This window comes from Phalacrocorax carbo, chromosome 25, assembly GCF_963921805.1.
Source record: "Phalacrocorax carbo chromosome 25, bPhaCar2.1, whole genome shotgun sequence".
NCBI classification, from domain to species: domain Eukaryota; kingdom Metazoa; phylum Chordata; class Aves; order Suliformes; family Phalacrocoracidae; genus Phalacrocorax; species Phalacrocorax carbo.
The window spans coordinates 3,820,237-3,841,397 of NC_087537.1; the positions used below are offsets into that span (position 1 = coordinate 3,820,237).

Consider the following 21,161-nt stretch of genomic DNA (forward strand, 5'->3'; position numbering starts at 1 on the left):
TGGGGCGGGGGGGGTGGGGTGCGGGGGGAGCCGGGATCCGCACGCGGTGGCGGGGGGGCTGCTCCTGCGGTCGGGCGCAGGCTCCGGCCGGGGTTTGGCCGTGCCGGGAGGGCCGTGGTCTCCCCTCGGCCGTGGGGCCCGGGCTGGGATGGCCCTGCCAGCACCAGGGCTGCAGGACCCGCTCCAGGGGCGTAAGGGTGGGCCGGGGCGGCTGCGCTCTGCTCTTCTACCCTTCTGAGTTACCAGCCACCGCCACAGCCCGGGCCGGAGCTTCACCAGCTCCCCTTCCCTGCTGGGGTGCGGGCCGGGGAGCCCCTGCCCGGTGGGCTCTGCGGGCCACGAGGGCAGCGCGGACACCCTGGGCCTGGGAGCCCGAGGTCTACTTCAGCCTCATCGCGGGACCCCGGACAGGGCAGCTTCTGGGCTGCGAAGCAGGACTAAGCACAGCCCTGTCCCTGCAGCCCCGCCTCGCTCCCCGTCCCCACATCCAGCCCGCTCTCGCGTCCCCACGCCCCGGCAGCCACAGCTGGGCACCCGCAGCCCTTCGCTCCGCACCTTCGCCAGGGCTCGGGCGCCTCAGGCCGGGCAGCGGCTCCCAGCGCCGTTTGCTTGTCAGATTGGCGCTTTCCTCCCGTTAATTACGCGTCACGAACCCGGCGATGCCCAGGTTGCTGCCTCCTACTTCTTTGAGCACCCGGCTAATCATCCCCAGGCCCCTTCCTCTTTCCCAGCCCCTCCGTAACGAGGCTCAAAGTCTAATTCTCTTATCTTGGGAATCTGGGAGCACCCAAGGAAGTCGCCTCCCACCCCTCGCCTCTTGCAAACATCCCCCGCGAACAGCAAACCGCGCCGCGAGGGCGGGCGATTTGCGCAAACCCCACCCGGCTGCGAAATGCCCCCCGCGCCCCCCGCGCCCGGCTCCCGCTCGCCCCCGCAGCCCCGTGCCAAGCCCAAACCCGCCGCCAACTGCTGGGGAATAACGTTATCGAGGGAAAACGAGGGGCCCTTGAGCGCGCGGCGGGAGGGAAGCGGCTGACCCCCAGCGCGCGGAAGGGCCCCTCCCGCTTCCCCGCCCAGCGGGTCACAAACGCACGTTTGCATAGAACAGTCTCGTTTTAATTTTTTTTTTAATATTTTCTTCTTTTTTTTTTTTATAAGCACATTTGTGCTTTGCCAACAGAATCAAGACATTAACAAAGATCAGCTTCTCGGAAGAAAAGCATTTCTATATAACAAGGACATTACACAGCTCAAAGCAGGAAAAGAAAATATTTACAAAATACAATGTGGGTTTTTTTTTTTTTTGTGGTTTTTATAATGCTAAAAGGGTTATTCAGAATTTTCAACCTTATAAATAGAAAAGCACTTATGCAGAGGGATATGGTAGCGTTTTTTTTTTTTTTTTAAAGAAACGATGACAAATCCTTTAAACTATAACAGAACCAAAAACACTAGATAATGTTGAAAATTGTGAAAACCCCAACCATTAAGCAGTTTAGCTACTATTTCTTTACGATTACAAAATGGAGAAAAAAAAAAATATGTCCTTTGTACTTTTTTTTTCCTTTTTTTTTGGTGATGTGATTATACATAAGACAGGCACAATGCTAGCAACAGGACAGGGACCAATAGCCACACCGTCGGGATCAGAAAGCGTTACGGATGGGAACGGTGTGCGGGATCCGGGAGTCACTGCGGGTGCGGAAGGGCCGGGGAGGGAGAGGAGGAACAACAGCAAACTCGGTTTCCAAATAAAATACCTGTCAGGAGGCGGCACGTCGGGCCAACGACTGGGAAATGAAACGGAATCGACGCCTGTTCTGGGACCGTGTGCGGAAGTGGAGCGAAGCAGCGGTGATGGATCCCGGCCCCCCCCCGGCGCCCCCCGGCAGCTGCAGCCGCCCGCTCACCCCGGCCCTCCTTCCCGCTCCTTTATTTCCCCTTCTCTGAGACCGAACCCACCTACCGGGACCACCCCGGCGCCTCGGCCGCGCAACCCGGCCCTGCCACGGGACGCTCCCTCCGCCGCTGCCCTCACCCCAACGTTCCAGCCCTACGGGGCGGGGGGCGCGAGGGCAGAGCTCAAGCGTCGGCCGCAGACCCGCGTTTCCCAGCTGAAAGCTGCTGCTGGCCTGGGCCGGCCGCCGCGTCCCCAGAGGGCGTCCCCTTAAGCGCGTCGTGACTTCTGCTCCTGCTCGACGCGCCTGACCGCAGCGGGCCGGGGTCTCTCCCCTCCCTGCCTTCGAGCCGAGAGAAACACGCGGGGGGTGAACAAGGCTGCTTCCGAAACCCCACCCCTCCCACGCAGAGCTGTGCGTGAAGCGGCTACGAGGGTCCTTCCTTCTCCCCCGACGGACAGGGCGGCAGCCAGACCCCGGCGCAGCAAACGGCTGCTCCCACACCAGGAGAGAAGGAAGGAGGAGGTGGCGGGTGGCCCCGGGGGTAGAGGGGAGATCGGGGTGGGGGGGGCAGAGTCACCCCTCGGGATACCTGGAACTACAACCTGCGGGAGGGAAAACGCCGGAGGGTGGAAGTGCAGTGTGGGCACTCTGCACGTGAGGACAGACGGACAGCCAGTGAAGGTTGCAATCCCAAGACATCACTTTTCACCACTAATTTCACTCCACTAAAACCTTTCAGGGAGGGGTGGGGGGAGCGGGTTAAGAGAAAAAGACACCCTTTTGCTTGAGAAAAACTATCCCCGAAGTCTGCTAGTCAGCTAAATCCTGTGCTCTAGTTTTATACACCTAAGAAGGGAGGGGAGGAGAGAGGGGAGGGGGGTCTGGTGGGCTGCTCCCCTCCCGAGGCTTCACTCCGCTGGGGGCAATCTGGGGGCTCTCATTTGTGTGACAAGGAAACATGGAGAAGGAAAAAAAAAAAAAGAAAACAAAAAAAAAAGAAAACAAAAAACAGTTTCTAAACTCCTTAAATTCACTAAAAACTGTGAAAATTCCCGGCAGGATGTTTGAATATCAAACGCAGATTTTGGAAGCTTTAATGCCAAGAGTTAGTTCTGTGTGTTGGTTTTGCTCATGTCTTCCCGTATGTCTCTATCTGTGCGCTGGCCGCTGAACTGCTGCGGAGGAAGAGGAGGAGGAGGGTGTCGCCAGGGGGGTTCGGCTCTTGAGGCTGGCCAGGTTGGGCAAAGCAGAAGTGCCATCGGTCTCCCGGGAGGATTTGCTGCCCGACGTGCGCCGGGTGCAGCGCGACAACCGGTCTTGGGGGTCAGATTGGTCCTCGCACTCTGTCCTGGGATCGTACGAGAGCGGGAAGGTGCGTCGCTCCCAGGGCTGCACGGCCTAAAGGGAAGAGACACCAGGCTATGGAAAATCCTCCGCAAAAGCTATTCTGCTCCCGCCTCCATGCGTGACTCCGGCTGCCCGCGGCGGCGGTCGGGGCAGGCAGCTCCACGGCGCCGTGCCAGCCACGGCCGTAGCCTCGCCGCGTTAGCAGCGCGCGGACAGCTTCGGCACGTGTGGCGAGGACGCGGCAGCCTCCAAACCGAAGCAACCGCTGGAAAAGCGTCCCGCTGCCGATGCGGAACGGCACCGCGCTCCACATCCCGTCCGGCCGAGCGCTTGGGCAGAATTTCCCACGTGCAGGTTTCCACGGCGTGTCCCCACAGCGAGGAGGATAAAACAGCCAAGTGCGAGCATCACGTTTACCTCTGTACCCATCTGCAGCAGTCGCTGCGGCGACACAGCGACAGGCAGCCCTCGGACCTTCCCGCCAGCCTCCGGGAACGAAACTAGAGCGAACGGCCGCAAGCAGAGCCAGCACCCACCTGCTCGTCAAGGCCGGCCTCGGGCGTGGAGCAACGGGTGTCCTCGCTGGACAGGAGCCGCATGGAGTCACGGGAGAGGGGAGTGAGGGGGGCAGAGAGCAGTTCGGGGCTGATGGGGCTGCGCGGTGAGTGGGTGTGGGACAGCTCCAAATGGGAGTGGCAGTTGCCCACGTCAGGGGATGCCGGCTGGGGAGTCGAGGGGTTCCCCAGCTGGGGGGTCGTCCGTCCGTCTGTCGATCTGTAGGACCTGAGATAGGAACACGTTTCAGAGCCTGGTTTCAGTCGCAGCTGCGCTCCCACCGGCGCAGGGGCCCGGGCCACTCACTGCCACCCCCCGACCCCTTCCACCGCCCCCCTCTGCGGGAGCGGCCGTACGACGGGGAATGCCGCGGGGATTTGGCGCACACACAGCAGGGAACGCCGCAGCCCGGACGTTAAAACTCATCCAGGCTCGTCTTTGTCCCATCTCCACTGTCTCGATGCAACACTGACGCTGCTCTCCTAAGGTCACGTGTCCCACACGTCTCCTACACCGCGAGCGCTGCATAAATGCCGCGATGAGAAGCCACCCTATGAAATCAGACGCTTCAAAATCGGTGTTTCCACCATCCACACGCCATGTGACGCCAGGCAGTTCGAGAACCAAGCGTAGTGAATCAGTAATGCTGAAAATGCAGCAAGTTCAACAGTTGGGCGTAGGAGGAGCACTGTAAAACCCCTAGACTTCAGGAGATTTAAACCAGAATTAAGAAAGTTTGCGCACCTACACAGATTCCCAGATAAAACACCCACAGGCTGCAAACCGAGAAACCTAACCGGCATCCCCACATCTGTGTGCAACTCTTCAAGACGAACTGCAACAGCAGCTGGCAATCAAGGGCTGCCAAGGATCAGATTCCAAAATCTACCTTGGCCAAAGCGTTCATCGGAACGTATAAACCCAGCCCCAATTAGGCTAATAAACCAGCTACACCTGCAGCAAGCTAGATGGAGTCCATGTGCTGAGACAAGATGCAATTTAAAAGCTGCTACAGGAAAAAACCCAAACCAATCTGTTACCTACGTGAGGCAAGAAGGCCACGAGACGCTCAGCAGATCTGCTGCAGCAGGTCACAAGGAGAGTGACATTTAAGGGAAACGAAGCGCGTTTACCCCGGTGTTTACTGGTCACTACCTGGCCCAGGTACTCCACGGGCAAGGAGCGAGGTAGCGGCTGAATCACAGCAACAAGAAGTTACCAGGCCACGAGGGGCTCCAACTATTTCTAACGAAAGACTAAAGCAGCTGCTGAGAACCATCCCCGCATCGGCCCCAGCTGGGAACTGAGGGACCGAGCACGGATCCTGCTGAGGAGGAGCTTGGGATGTGGCGGCCGCCAGCCGGACCGTGGCCAAGCCGCGCTCACGCAGCAAGCCACGTCCTGGGTTGCGCTGAGGAGCGTGGCCAGCGGAGCGGGGGCACTTACACCCCCATCCCACCCTGCTGGGGAGCTGCACTGGGAATACCAGCCCCGGCTCTGGGGGAATCCCCGTCCTTGGCAGCGTTCACACACCACGGCCAGACAAAGCCATGGCCAGCCTGGTCTGCTGCTGGCAGCAGTCCTGCAGGAGGCTGGACCAGAAACCTCTGGAAGCGCTTTCCCACCAGCATTTCTAAACCTACGCGGTGAAGCTTGAGTTCACCTCAACGGCCAAGCCAGGACCTCAACACAGCCCCTTTCACCAACGCCCTTAAAAAGGGTCTTTAGAGAAACAAAGTTATGGTGAGATGTTTGCAAAGAAACACCAAAATGTCCCACGCTCCACCAGCACCGGCAAATGCCGCTGCAGACGAAACGAGGCGGCAGCAGCATGGATGGAATTTGACACATGCTTCCTTCGCATTTGCAGAAGTTCTTGCAGAAACAACCTTACGCGACAGCACACACCCAGCAGGGCTGAACTGAAACCACAACCAGAGCAGGATGACCGGGTGCATGTCTGTAGCTCAGCACGTGTTCCTGCCCGAGAGCAGAGTGGTTCAAAACCAGACCAAGCATTGGAAATTGAACGGAGAAGAGCGAATCTCTTCTTATGCAGGTTTATGATGAGATCAACAGCTGGAAACTGTGAGTGGTTTTAGACACCCACTCACAAAAAGACGCTGCAGAATGGGAATCAAGTGTCAAGTGATCAGAGGAAGGTAAGGACACGGATATAAATGGAGCAGAGAAACAGCACTGCTGAAGCAACGGAGCGGAGATGCGACAGGCAGCCTAACGCCGAGAACAACCACTGTTCCTTGTTCTTGCATGAAGGATGCCCTGCTCAGCCCTTTTGTTTTCCTCTGGACTCCCAAGCTGGCGCACCAGCCTCCACACTTCCAGAGCGATGGAAGCGCCTGAGAAAGCAGAATCCAAACAGACGGTGCAAGAGTTGGTTGTCCGCAACTTAACTGGCGTGTAACTTTACCCCCACCTAAGCAAGGCTACGCCCCACCCCTACAAGGGCTCCTCAAGCTGCCTTTGCGGGTGGTGATCAAACCTCCCAATACCGGCACAAGCTTTTAACCATTTTCACGGACCAGCCAATCTAATAAAGCCTCCACAACGTGCATCCAAGAGCACCCCACTGTTGGGAACACCACCGTGGCCAAGCGCACCCCCTTTGCATCCGAGCGCCGCTGGTGAGCCGGGGCAGTGCTGCAGAACCGCGCCGGCAGGCGTACCTGCTGCCCCGCCGCTGCGGGGGCACGCTCGTGCTCCAGAGCCACCGGGCCCGCTCCATCTCTTCACACTTGCCATGCCGAGCAGCGAAGGCCGAATCAGACAAATCCTCGATCTGGAAAGGGAACGGTACAGGGCTTGGTCACAGCTTTCTTATATTAATCACGCATCTCTGTGCAGTTTTTTCAGCATTAGCTACAGCATGAATTTAAATAAACGTTTATGTCTGGAGGGAGGCAGATGCTATCAGTGAGTGCAAGAGCACCTTGTTAAACTGAGTCTGCATCGCTTAGGAAGAGATTAAGAACTAAAAACCAAAGGAAAACCACTTATCCGAGAATGAAAGTGCTCACAGAGGTTTAAGGAAATACCATCATTATCAGTTTAGTTAAAATAATAATTATAGTGGCGTGACTGGTCATGATTCCATAAAAAGACTGCTGCCCAGAGAGGTCTCCCAACAGCAATTAGACCTCAGATTCAGCAATACCCAGCCAGTTAATTCAACTTCTGCCTTATCACGCCTTTCCTGACAAGGAACCGACAGCAGGCCGGTTTCTGCAGGGCCAGCTGTGCAGTTTTGCTGCAAAAAAAGGAAGAGACTCCACGACTCCCTGCTGAGGTCCCTGCGTCCGCTCCCTTCCGGCATCCTCCGTGGACACTGTCCAGCTGCTGCCAACCCCATCCCACGCTAACACGGAAATAAAACTCTCCTTACCTCCTCACTGTCTTCATCAGGGTTCGCTCTGAGAGCGCCGATATCCACTTCACGCCAGCTGCAACACACGACATGAGAGGGCCGTCAATCAGGGGCACAGCCAAGCACGGCAGCACACGCCCTGCATGCACTAACAGTGTCTTTTGGGAAAGCAAAACTGCAAGCCTGACACCATAAGCAACACACTTAGGCTCAGTTTTAAGCCAAGCGGCCACATTTGTTTACCAAAATCCCTCCTGTGCTATCAGACGACAGTTTCTCCCCTTCCCGTTAGCCTGCCCCGTTTTGAGCACATCTTTTTGCAGTGGGTTCGCTCCCACTGAGCGCAACGCTGTGGGACAGGCAGGCGACGTCCTTCCCCACTGGGAGGGTCAGGAACGGAGAGCGAGGCCAGCAGCCTCCCCCCGCTGCAGCCCTTCCTTTCTGCCTCCCTGCCCAGCTCCTGGCGCTGGTCTGGCAGCGTGGCCGAAGCCTGCCAAAGGCAGAGGAAGCAGAGCAGATGCTGCAGCATTTCCTCCTCTTCCTCTGGCTCAGCAACAGGCTCCCTCCCTGCCCGCTCTGAACAGGGCCTGGGAAGAGCACGTAGGATGAGGAGGACGAAAGAGGTAAGCTGGGAAAAAGACCTGGAGAACCGGGAGGGAAAAGAAGGACTGGAAACTGGGCAGTTTGGATGATGCAGCTGCACCAGTGCTGCAGCAAGTCGGCACGCTCCCACCGAGCACTCAGGTGTGAAAACCACCAAAACTGATCTCATCCACAGTGTTAATCCAAGAACATGCAAACACGGGCCGACAGCTCACCTCCTTGCACTCAGCTTCGGCAGAGTGAACATCTGATCCCTACCGCTGCCCAGGCACAGGAGCGCTTCTGGGCCGGTGCGACCCAAGGCAGTGGCCCCCCGGCACTGCAGCGTCACCCCAGCCCCGGCACCCACCACCCAGCCCGGAGGCGTGCAGAGCTGGGAAACGACGAGGACCTTTGGCTCAGCTTACTCAGCAGCTTTGCAGCAGGACAGAGGACAACCAGGATGACTTTAGATCGCACAGAGAGACCCGAGCAGGGCAGCTGGCTTTCATGCACCGGGTACTCTCAGACACCACATTCCCTAACTCGGCAAGTCTGCGTCAATGGTATAATCAGAAGTTTTCCAAACTTTCTCCTACTTTCAAGGAAGAAGAAAGCCCCTTTCATCACCAGCATTAGCAGCCACTGGGAGCAAAGCCCTAGGCCAGGGCTGAACTCCTGACAGCACAGTTGCACCATAAAAGCCCGGGATGCGACAATCCCGCCGGAGCCAGGGATCAGGCACGTACCTGGGTGTGAGGATCTCTTTGTACTGCAGTTTCTCCACACGAGTCGTTGCAGCAACAGACATTGGGATGACGATGTTGTTAATATCAAATGAACTTTCGCCTCTCCTCCTCCTCGGCTGCTGTAATGTGAAGACAAGAACCACATGAGAAAGGGTTGTAGGTTTTATCATGTTAAACCGCTTTTAATCGCATGTTAAAAGGACATGGCCTCATATGAAATGGCAACGCGTGACCTATGGAGACTGGAGAACCAACGATATTTTCATCAGAATGGACTTCACCTACTGCTTGCTGGAAGTCCTCCTCCCAGCCAAAAAATCCTTAGTTTGTAGGGTACAAACAGGGCCAGGGGCTGCTGAGCTCCAGCCACCATCTCCACACTGGCACCAGCTGCCGCACAGCCAGGCGCATCAGGAGATTGATGCGGCTGATGAACTGACCCAGCAAGAAGAAAAGTCTCCCATATAATCCAGATCCCTACTGCCAACGTAAAGGAAGCTGTGAGGCCATCAGGAAAGAGGGAAGAACCATCCTGTTTGGAAACAGCCCCCCTGCTCATACCCCTGCAGGGGTGTGGACCCCCCCCGGGACACTGTGGCAGAGGAGGGATGTGAAGGACTCGGACGGGAGTTCATCTCAGGTGATGACAGCTGTACTAAGAGCCTAACAGCTTCCATCTGTATCGCGCTTTTGACTGGAATAGATTTTCTAAGACAGAAATAAGCTCCACACATATCTATTTAAACCTGGTTGAACGCTGGGTGCTCTCCTACCATCTGTCTATCCAAAAACCTCCCCCAAGCCTGTGACAGCAGCACTGCCGGTGCAGTGACATGAATGCTCGCGGATCAGCTTGATATGCAAACGGCCCCTCTTCCTAACAGTCACCTGCAATTTACCATGTTCTCCGTCTCCTTTGATCCCCGCGGCATTTAGTGCAGGAACATGCGGGAAGCCAAGTGCCAGGGACCCGCCGCAGCCAAACGGCAGGACTCGTGTGAAGCTGGGTGAGGGCGGAGTGGGTGGGCAACTATTGCCACGGCAGCAAGGAAATGCCAACGTGTCACTGGCAACAGCGAGGCCTGACCCACGGGCTGGGGAGCACGTACACGTGCCAGACCGCAATGCCTGAGCCCAGGACCCAGACCCTTGAGCCCAGAGACCTGAGCCCAGTGCCTGCGATGCTCTTGCAGGACCTGCCCACTGAAGGGAAGACACCGAATCTTGCTTTTCTGAACGCGCTTCTGGAAGAGCAGCAGAAAAAGCAGCAAGACCAAGATATGTGCGTGAAGCACAAAGAAACGCCATCTTGACACGCTAGATCTGCTGAGAAGAGCTGTCCTCTTCTCCAAAACACCTCGCTTGTTCAAGCCAAACTACCACCACTGCTTGTTGGGTTCTCTGACACGCTGTGCCATCACAAGGCGGTTCACTGACGTCACAGCTGATTACACAACAGCAACCCCTGCAGTGAGGGAACCCAACCGGGACCTGGCCGCACCAGAGCAACGAGCCTGGAGCTAGGACAAGGGCACACACAAGGTTGCGCTGGAAGCGGTGCCCTCAGCTTTGCCGTGGACAGATGACTCTTAAGCACCCTGGTTTCACTATCAGGGTTCGAGGAGACCTGCTCCATTATCCCTGGGTCACATCCAGCTTAGGCTGTGGCACAAACTACCAACTGGTGTGGCCAGAGAGAGGCCAGGTTCTTCACTGGGACACTTAGAGCTCAGCAGAATTCAGTCCTTTAATCCAGGGCTTCTGTTAACGTGGGCCAGGTGCTAGGAGGATGGGTGATGTCTGGCAGAGAAGCTGTGCTGTTGATCTGTCCCACAGCACAGTGGGAGGAAGTTATGTCCCTGCTCGCTGACGGCTTTTAGACACAGCTTCATAAAGGTCCCAAATCCTGTCATCCTTTAGCGTCCTGGGAGGCTGGATGTGCCTCAGGAGACAGTATGAGTTAAGCAAATGCAGAAGCTTTGCGTATAGGTGAAAGTTAAGATCTCAGCTACCACTGTTGTATCACCGCGCTGTGACTCAGCCCCTAACCCCATTTACAGCCCAGTGCCACCACGGCCATGAAGGGAAAGCTGTCCCAGTGCAGGCACCGTTGTACCAGCAGCAGCACACTGCTGGTGCTCAGCTCTTTTCTTCCTGGCATCCCCAGACAACTTAAGAAACCAAAACCTGGATGTGGAGCAAAGCCAGGGGCCTACTGAGAACAGGAACATTTATCAGCAGTTACTGAGCTGACAGCAAACCGGTAATTGCAGGTGACTGGCTCTCTACGCAGCCAACTTCAATCCAGGAGCCCCAGCAGGCTCAAAGTACAAAAAGAGGGCCAGCAACTCTACCATCAGCTGAACCAACGGGTCCAGCGTGGTAAGAAATACTAAGGACTCTCAAGCCTAAGATGCCCAAACTGCTCAAAAGCTGAGACCCCATGACGGAGGCCGAGCTCAGAGACCTCTCCAGAAAGGCACCAGATACTTACGGCTGTGCTGGAGGCGCCCTGTGAACTCGTGCTGGCAGGAGCGGAGCCTTCCGAGGAGGTGGACAGTTGCCGTGCTATAGGGCTGTGAGGTGGGGGGGTCGCAGCTGCTGAGAAGTAGCTTGGGCCACCGACGTCCGTGTGATGCTTCAACACTACGCAACACAAGGAGGGTGGGAGAGAATGAAGAATAACATGAGCAAAAAAACCCAAAGGCGGGGGGGTGGTGGTGGACAGAAAAAGACCGTGTGCACCAGAAATGGCCGGTGCTGAGGAGCACTTTGCATGAAAGAGAAGCACCTTCTGATGGCAGCTGCCAGCTTGAGAGGCCCTGGGGGAAGAAGCAGTTAGAGCACACGAGGCATCGCTGCGGTGGCGACAAGGCCCAGAAGCAGTGCGTTCCCCATCTATGAGGCTGAAGGGGGAGAGAGGCTGGATATGCAGCAAAGCCCAAGCTCCCCCCGAGAGACCTGGCCGTGGGAGCCTACCTTCACTCCTCTCAGATGAGCAGTCTCGCAATCGCTTTTTGTCACAGGCAGGAGGCTGGACAAGTGAGCGCTCTGGCGCTCTCTCGGCCTTGGACACGGCCGTAAAATCGTCTAAAGGCGGCCTGTGTGCCTTGTCTGGTTGGATTTTTTGATGTGAGCGCTCTGAGGAGGGGAACAGAGAAAGAGCTATGAAACGCCTGTTTTCACCTCTCTTTCTGTTGGCACGGGAGACTCGGGCAGAGTTTACTAGCTCTGTAAATCCACACAGGTCGGGCTCAACACCATCAGGGCGCTGGAGAGATGTGCTCAGAGCAGAACGAGCTGTAGTACTGCCCGTGCCGGCGTGAGCACAGCCTCAGACTGATCAAGAAGAGGGCCCTACGAACCGAAACCAGCCTGAACTTCTCAACCTGCACACACTTCACCTTCAGCCCTGGCCTGCAATACCACGGCTTCATCCCCGAGAGCTGAATTTGAAGGGTATCCTCCTCCTCGTCTCTCCTGCCAGACTGCACGGCTATCGGGAACAAGACTGGGCAATGTTCCTGCACACGGCGGAGGCAGGGAGGACACTTACTGGCTGCAGTGAAGAACGAATTCACCAGCTTGTGGCGGTCCTTGCGAGCAGGGTCAGACAGGCTGCTGGTAGGCATGGGGGCTCTGTGCTTGAGCGAGAGCTTTTTTGGAGGTTTAATTTTCTCGTAGGGTTTGTTCTGCCACTGAGATTTCAACATGCTCTGGAAGTGCAGGCTCGTCGGCACATCTGCAGAGGGATACAAAACATGGCGTTCAAATTAAGTAAATTATGCACCAGAAAGGTGTGGTACCATCATCCTCTCCCAGTCCCCCAGTAAGAACAGTCTTCGGCAAACATACAGGCATTGACTGCCTCTAAAACCTAGGCTTCCCTACACCTTCCTCGTGTTCAGAGAGGACCTGCAATGTTAGCACCCAACATTTCTAATCTGAAGCTTTTAAAGAGAAGCACATTCCTAGAAGATTCACAGCCCAAGTATAAACTGACAGGACAACGAAGACTTTGTCAGAAAAACCACGTGTCTTTACCACTGAAAGTATCTCATGTACTGCCACACTCCATTCTGCTATCTCAGATCTGACTTCCAAGAATCTGAGGCATCTCAGCATATCACATCTACAGAGGGATGGGCTGGAAGAGAGAAATTCAGCTTAAATCCTCAGTTTCAGGTCAAGGCAAAAGCCAACCAAGTACCGTATGACGTTAATCTGCCTGATGTGGCACCTGAATCATCTAACGAAAGTTGCGTAAGTGAGCACATTTCAGAGGCTCAAATTGCAGAGGTACCGCTGCTCGCCGGGGGCTCCCAGGCAGGGGACGGGTCACGCAGCCATCTGCGAGCAGGCAAACTCACGGGTAATTATCTGGGTAACCGATGCATTTCAAGCCTGAAGCTTCTGCGCATACCACAGACCACGGTAATCCAGAGTACCTGTCCCTGTTTAGTCCTACCGCCTCACGAGCACGAGTACGCCCTACTGCTGCGAAATTCGGCAGACACTACTTCTGCTCACATTCCTCAAGCTTCGATTCTCCCAAATCCCACACAGACGTGCACTCCTGACCTTAGCTGAAAGACAGAACACTAATGGGATTATTTGGTGTATTTCTTGTGCTAAAGTAGACTATAAAAACCATTAACTGGAGTAGCAAACTACTCCAGACTCAGGAGTCCCACAAATAAGCCTTCCTTTCATATTCATAGCTTCAAACTTCAGATTTGATCACCAAATACTGCTGCCTAACTCTCCTCCAAGACCCAGCTCGCTTTTATATGCCTGAGGGTCAAAATCCTAGTTCGGAAAAGCATTAAAACCTTGAGGGTTAACAGGAGAACTGCTGAAACATTAATTTATCTTCTCCAGCTACACCCATAAGATCATTATACACCAGCCTTTGTGGTTTGACATGCCACCCATCTGCTCTCCTCCCCCAGTACAGACCAGCAGACCACTGCCAGCAGGACACGCAGCCCGATGCAAACTCACGCCGCCACAGCTAGGAGTTAAAAGCACTAAGATGAGCATCAGTAGTACAAACATCCCTCCCCCACATCTCTCAAGCTCACATGACATTTTCACAAGGACTCTGAAGCAACCCTGAGCAGAGATGAACCTTCCCAGGCCCTGCACAAGGAATAAAGCTCCTCACTCTGTGCCCGCAGAGGGGATGTGGAGGCAATTAGGAGCTGCCGTGGGATTTAGAAACTGCATCTACATAATCTCAGAGGGCAAGTGGCAGAGATTCGAGCCCTGTTGGTAGTTTCAATGGTTGATATCTGAATCCCTCCCCAATGCTTCCCCACCAATTCCAGGGACTGGAAAGCCCCAGTAGATCCAGGCAAGCAAACAGGATGGAGAGAGCTGGCAGAGCACGGGCTGGAGTCGGCTGTTATTCATAGGGGAAACTCGAGCCTCAGGAGGAAGCCAGGACAGCTCCATTTAAAGCACCTGGATGGTTTAAGGCTCTGGTTTAGCCCCATCTATTTGCTAAGGAAGGGCTATCACAGTGCGATGGCAGCTCTTCGGCCACCACTACTGGTTTGTGGAGACACGTCCCAAAGAACAGACAGGGGCCGAGCCAGTCCTTCAAGGACATTGCCAGTGAGGCTGCAACATCGCTGTGTTGAGCTGCTCTGCCTTTGGGAAAATGGCCTCTTCTGTGTTAATTGTTTGCCTTCTCCTGAAAATTCATCCCATCCCAGCAGCCCACACATCTGTGGAAGGAGGGGACAGGTCAGGCGGAGGGAAAAAATGCAAGACAAAACATTGTCAGCAGAAAATGAATGATCTGCTGGTTTGCCAGTGCCCTGCTGTCAGCACTGGTTGCACCAGAGTCCGTGCAGCAAGTGACACCATCACTCCTCCTCTTCCCCCCCCCCTCCTCCTCGGCCGAGCGGTGCAGGCCTCCCGGGGACCGGCAGATGGCAACCACACTGAGCCCGAGAGCCCCGGCTCTCATCCTCCCCAGCAAGGTTATTACATCATCTGAAAATTCCCAGCGAGAAATCAGATGAACCAGGGCGGGGGGGGGGGGGGGAAGAGACCACCCTGAAAGGAAGCGGACAAAGCGCTTACGAAGCGCAAGTGCAACGGGTTAAAAGCTGCGATGTCTGCGCCCCGCTTGCCAGAAGAATAAATGATCTTTTTTCCTCCTTGGCACCTGGCAATCTTGCCCTTGGCAACCTGCACCGGAGATCCCCAGCTGCTGGCACCCGGAGAGACAGGCTCAAAGTGAAAGTCAGCACATGCTCACAGCTCTAAGGCCAGGCTCCATCTAACAACCTCACAAGCTCCTCCAGAAAGTCTTAACTGAGCCTCTGACCATCGGCCCAGCCTGTCTGCTTTCACGGTGAGCCCCCAGAATAATCGTGGGGGAGCACCAAGAGCAACCTGGATCAATACTCACAGGCAGGGAGACACCTCGATGCAGATTAGCAACGTCAGGCAGAGCAATTTCCCTACCTGGACATGCTACCTGGCTTTATGTTTGGATAGAAGAGTATCCCCACCCCCAAAAAGCAACCCTAGCACAACTACCTTAAGCATTACTGAATAATCAAACTTAATCTCAGGGAGGGAGGGGGAATGGGTGTTCCTTTATAGGTGTTTTAAGCTTTACACCATACAGTTTTAAAACCAAAGTTTTTGATCCCAGAACAGATCTTTTACCACATGAGCTGGCTACAGCTGACCCTAAGAAAATGCAAAGTGAACACTGGTCAAGAAAATTTGCCAGGTGGCCACGCTGCAATACACACAACAGGTTTTCTCACCGCTTCCCAGGCTATTAGATTTAACACCACAGACAGAGGATTACAAGTGCTGTGAAATCAGGAAATAAATCTCTGCTTCAGGAATTCAGCTCCTTTAGAGTTCCTTAACAGAGATGTTTCTTTGGGGTGGGAGCGGGGATTTAGTTTTTAAAAATAGCACCAATTTACTATTTTAGTCTGTTTTAAACACAGTGCTAGTGAAAGACGCCAGATTAATTGTTCCCAGACACTCCATGCATTTCCTACTGTTGCACAAAGTCTGTGCAAGGCTGGAATTTAAACCCAAACACACACACTAGCCCAATGTCTTAACCGGGACCAACCATTTCACATCCTCATGAGAAGCAGGGACACACACCTTCCTCCCAGCATTACTACTGGTGTTTTACGCCTCGAGCAGCCAGGTGCTCCTACCGAGGAAAGGAACCGCTATGATCTATTTACTCCTTGGCTCTCCTAATAAAAGGACCAGTTCCTATCATTTGTGGTCCAGTATTTTGCTATCGGGAAAAAGATGACAGAGGGACACCAATCTATGCAAGCCAAGAGTTTTTCATCAAAGAACCAGCTTGTATTTAATCTGGCGTCTTTGGAAGGAAAAGGCTCTGGAAAGTACTTCCTTTCCCTTGGGAAAAGTCCCTACACACGAAATCTGTGAATACCCCACAGTCATGGTTGGTTAGTTATTCCTCTTAATGATGATAAATCCTAATACCATAACACAGGGAAATGAATGTCTTGACGGGGCCATCCCTTCTTACTGTACCCTCTGAACCATGGAAGATCACTTACAACTCCTTACAAGGGAAAAAAAATTTCCTGTGACTTAAACCAATCCACAAATAATTTTATAGAGATGAACGAACTCTGCAAAAGCAAATATTTCTCAAGTGGTTTATAGCAACAAAGACAAAGCCTGAGACCCAGGTCCCAGTACAGACTCCCAGGCACCGCTTGGTTTCCCCACCCTGAGGGGGCTCCAGGTCAGGTTCAGATAACAAACATGCGCATAACAGAACAGACTTCAGGTGTGACACATTCCCAAACGCTTCTGCTCCAGTAAATGCTCTGCTCCTAAAAATATTCGCGGATGATCAAGCAGATCTGTGCTTCCTTTGGGAGCCCCGATGGAGGAGCTGGCTCGGAGTGCGTCCAAGCATCCCCTGCAACCCCATCTCAGGACCCAGCCTGACAATACGCCGGCAGCTCCGTGGGTGCTGTGCTTACCATCTGGGAACGAGAGGACAGGATGAATACACGAGTCCAGCTGGGAGAGGCGCTCCAGCAAAGGGGCATCATACTGGATTTCCAGAGTCGTCGAGCTTCGAGTGCCACACAGAGCACACAAAGGGTTCACATCACAGCTATATCGCACCAGGCTATTACGATGAACCTGGGAAGGGAAGGGAGAATAGTGTCAACATATCAGAGGTCAACATGTCTAAGGGCTCTCTTCACACATTCCCCTTTGACAGCTCATGAATAACATCCTAAAGGCGCATTTTTTTTTTAAATACCTTGTATATAACCTGTTCATTTAGTCTTGACTCATAAAAGGACACTTTTACTTTACATAAACACAACTGAAAACTCCTGCTCACCAAAACAGACAGTTTAACATCTACTAAATTTGACTAGAAGTGTTTAGTTTTATCTAGGTTGAAACCGCATTTATAAAAACCATCAGGCAGCACAAATTCAGTTGTCAGAGAGGAAAAAAAAGCCTTTTTGAGACCAGATGGGTCAGAGAGCCGTCACTGTATGCCAAGAGCTGACACTTACAGGGGCATCTTTACAGAGTGAAAAAGGGTGGTTTTCAACCTTGTTTCCTAAACCAGGACAGGCTTCCAATTCACAGATTTATAGACTTTATATAAACTTCATTTGTATGAAACCACTGAAGGCAGATGCACAACTGGACGTAAATCCCACACGGAGACAGCAGTCTATGATTCCCCCTCAGAATGGAAGGATGTGTCAGACTAGATCCTGCAGAAGCCTGTTCTGAGTCTAGTATTATTCAAATAATTTCCATTAATGACTTGAACGATGGAAGAGAGAATACCCTTAAGCCTTAGCAAATAGCGCTAGAACTGGCAAGGGCTGCAAGCACCTTGAAGAGGTGGAACCCCACTCATGGTTACAAATTAAGAGAAATTATCTAAAATAATCAAATACAACAAGCAGATGCTTCAGTGGCCAGTGAAGAGGAGGAAGAGGTAACCGAGCAGCAGTTCTGCCCAGAGGACCTGGTGGTTGTTATGGGTCAGAAGATGAGCATGAATCACCAGTGTCGTACCACTACTGAGAATTAACACCCCACGGGGCTTTATAAACAGCATGGCTGTGCAAGACTCATGAGGCTCAGCACTGCTAGAGTGAGCTGGAGGGCTGCGCCCAGTTTGGGGCACGTATTTCAAGAAATGTGTGCACCAAATGCAGAGAAAAACAATAACAAAAAAAGACCAACCAAGATCAAAAGGTATGTCCTATGTGGCAAAAGAGAAGGACCCATGGAGTGTTTAGGGTAGAGGTGACCACATTAAGAGCTACCACATCAACTTTCACACTTCGGGGACAGCTTCTGAAGCGACACGGGGAGCTGACCAGTTTACACCAGGACTTGGACTACTGGTAATGACTTCAAATGGCAGCCAAGGCAGCTTGTATTAGAAAGCTTGGTTTGTTTGGTTTTGCTGTCTGAAAAACAAGACTAGCTAAGCACTCAAATAGCTTGCCTAAGGAGGTTTAGACAAACCGTCTGGCACGGTATGAGGATAAAGCAGTCTGCTCTGGGGCATGGGGGTGCTGTGGTGACTGCAGGAGGTCCCTTCCCGTCCTGTTTCACAAGACCACTCCTGTCTGCAACCCAAAGCAGGCTACAGACCCACTCAACCTTTAACCCCTTTTTCTTTCCTACAGGACATCTCCTGACTTAAAAACTTCAAGTGGTGATGTATTCAGATTTTGTAAAACACTAGGCACAGTTATGCGATAGAACGAGAGGAAACGGCTTCAAGCCGCATCAGGGGAGGTTCAGATTGGAGATCAGGAAAAATTTCTTTACTGAAAGAGCGGTCAGGCCCTGGCACAGGCTGCCCAGAGAGGTGGGGGAGTCACCAGCCCTGGAGGTATTTAAAAGACTTGTAAATGTGGCACTGCAGGGCATGGTTTAGGAGACATGGTAGTGTTGGGTTGACGGTTGGACTTGATGATCCTAGAGGTCTTTCCCAACCTTAATGATTCTATGATTCTATGGATGATCTCTGTTGTATAAACAGTGAACTCTCCGGTTGTATTTCCTGGTCACAGCGATCCACAATGACTTGGTGCTAGATGGAAGAGCGCAGTCAAATGGACATGGTATTTCTGGACCATGACCTTGCCGTCACTCAGCTTGCTTTCAGCTAACTGGGAGTCCACAGAAATCCTCTGCTATCTGGCATATCTTCTATCCTTTGGAACTTCTCTTCTGAACCATCTCTGATTATCAAATGTATTTGATGAATATAGTCAAAAACTAACACAGAATTAACAGATGCTTCTTCAAACACTGAGTGCACAAGTCAGCATCACCCACAGGACAGTTTATAAACTTCCAAATATCTGAAGATCCTGCAAGCAGTCACTGCAGAGGTCTACCAGAAATACCCCAGATAAATGTGCAAATGAGTAACCAGTTAAAGCTAACTCAACTGAACAAGAATCTATTTTTCTTAGAAAAATGTTGCTTTTTGAGCTTCTCCTTAAAACTCTAGCACCCACAGAGTGAAAACCCCCAAAGCCTTGAGGTAAAGTTTGATTTGAAACACTTTGACTCAAAGGTAAATGGATTTTTGCCATCTATGGTTCTGCAATCATGAGAGCTGCATGCACAAACAAGGTCCTTATTCCCTCAATTTCTAACTATCCTCCAGCTGACAGTTTATGGCATTCCTAAGAGAAACTAAAGAGAACGAAGCATGGCCTTTCCTCATTCAGGGAATAAACTGTATTTCCACTGAACTGAATTCTCCATAAGGCCAAGGGAAGACTACGTGGAGAGGAGCGTAAAATAAAATAATTTTTAAAATAAAATAAAATAAAAAAAACCAGGAAGAGAGTCACTGTGTTCAGAGATTTCCAAACTTAAGCAGCGGAAGCGAACACGATCACCTTGGCAGGCCTTTTGCAAGACATCCCACACATGGCTGGTCAGGCAACTGCAGTTTTCCTTTGAGCAAGTAGCAGCGAGCTCCTGGGGCTGTGTTAATTTCTGTGCCCACAGTTAAGGTTTCCTGATACTTGACTTTTCAGAGCTTCTTTTGATCGCTCAGGCTGTGCCATATTGAACTACCCGGCCTGAAGTTCACCTCAGGCTGGTTGGTTTTAGAAAAAACCCACATCAGAGTTCAGCATCTCCCCTCCCCAATGACAGCTAATGAAAGTCTCCAACAAATTAAAAGCTTCTCCTCTGTTTCTCCTTTGCTTCTCCAACAGCCTTTGAAGCCTCACTGTCCTCCTCTTCCTCACGATTTTCTTCCCCCTCTTAATAACCACAAACATCCCCAGAGCAGGGAGACAAACAAACAGCACTAACCTTTTTAGAAAGGGGCATAATGCTGCTCGGTCGAACAAGCCGTCGCTTCTTACAGCTCAGTACTGGGCGAGTGCGAGCTGCTACACACGTTCCATCCGAAGATGAAGAAACCATGTTCAGTCGTTGCTTTTTATGCAAGAGCTCCTCAGCTTCCTGGCCATCTCCCTGAGCATGTTCTGCCAGGCCAGGCTGAAGACTGCCCAAGAAGAGATGAGAATACAAAAGATACTGTTATTCATTCCACCGTCCCACATTACCCAGTGGTACCAGCCAGGTTCACCATTCAGACCTTAGCAAACACTCTAAGCTGAGTTTAAAGCATTGCAGTTTCACAACGCAGTAGCTTTTATTAAGCCAACTCTAATTTTTGCTTTTACTTCGTTACTTTTTCCGCTCTCTCCCACCACTGAACCTTTGACCAAATACCTTTGGAAGTTCTGAACAAAAAGTAGTACGTAAAGCCGGACACAGAGCAAGACCAAAAGCCACTCTAGACGTGAACGGCTTTAATCCTAGCATTCAGCTTCCCCCAGAACTGCAGTTCAGGGCATCTTAATACAACAGGTTCTCAGGCGTCTAAATGCCAGAGAGCTCAAGATAGAGGACATATAATTTTCCAGGAAAAATACTGAACCTCAATGTAAACTTGATTCTGATTAATATTTGAGAACTATGCCTCTAACAACTCTCAGCACTGACACCAGAAAGGTGCAATGTTAACACTGACCTTTCTGTTTTACGTACAAAGGACTTTCCTGTTCACACGCAGCAACCCTGCCCTACCATGGCATCAATACACCATGCCACCTACCAAATACCAGCACAGCTCCTCATCTACGGGACCTTTTGATGTATATTTTACAAGTGTTTCTTTTCTAAAAATGCAAAACATTAAAGCCCTATGGTCTAAGGCTCTGTAGTTCAAAGGCTACAGGCATATAAAGGGCTCTGTCATAGCCTGCAGTGTTTCAGCTGCAGCAATGACTTAGTTGATCAGTGCTTTCTACGCTTGCAGCATCCCCACCAAAGGTACTAAGCAAGCGCAATGGTGCTCGCAATGCTTCTCTAGCACTACCAGAGCTTCAAAGCACTGTATGTTCAAGGGTTTTCAAGTGGTTCAACTCTGAAATCATCCTGTAGCGTAGAAGAATTCTCTTCACTTGTTTTCATTTACCCACTTAAACACTTACTCAACAAAAACAGCCTGGAGAAACAAAGAAGTTAGAAAGTCTTACTCCCAAAATCAATGGGATTTGGGTTCCTCAGTATCTC

The 21,161-nt window shown here is 52.3% G+C and overlaps 1 protein-coding gene across 6 annotated transcripts in view; it reads right to left on the reverse strand.

The window, feature by feature from the left end:
* Nucleotides 1–1,113: 1,113 nt before the first annotated feature.
* The window catches only part of KANSL1 (KAT8 regulatory NSL complex subunit 1), a 101,522-nt gene continuing 81,474 nt past the window's right edge, over nucleotides 1,114–21,161 (reverse strand). For 4 of the 6 annotated variants that reach the window (XM_064473500.1, XM_064473503.1, XM_064473499.1 and 1 more), the window contains 10 exons: nucleotides 19,890–20,085; nucleotides 16,538–16,703; nucleotides 12,076–12,261; nucleotides 11,499–11,660; nucleotides 11,014–11,165; nucleotides 8,520–8,638; nucleotides 7,207–7,264; nucleotides 6,491–6,603; nucleotides 3,785–4,031; nucleotides 1,114–3,299 (listed from right to left, as the gene is read on the reverse strand). In XM_064473500.1, coding sequence (XP_064329570.1) covers nucleotides 3,051–3,299; nucleotides 3,785–4,031; nucleotides 6,491–6,603; nucleotides 7,207–7,264; nucleotides 8,520–8,638; nucleotides 11,014–11,165; nucleotides 11,499–11,660; nucleotides 12,076–12,261; nucleotides 16,538–16,703; nucleotides 19,890–20,085 — 1,648 coding nt within the window. In that variant the 3' untranslated portion in view covers nucleotides 1,114–3,050. The remainder of the gene's footprint in view (nucleotides 3,300–3,784; nucleotides 4,032–6,490; nucleotides 6,604–7,206; nucleotides 7,265–8,519; nucleotides 8,639–11,013; nucleotides 11,166–11,498; nucleotides 11,661–12,075; nucleotides 12,262–16,537; nucleotides 16,704–19,889; nucleotides 20,086–21,161) is intronic. The other 2 variants (XM_064473502.1, XM_064473504.1) reach the window with 2 other exon arrangements.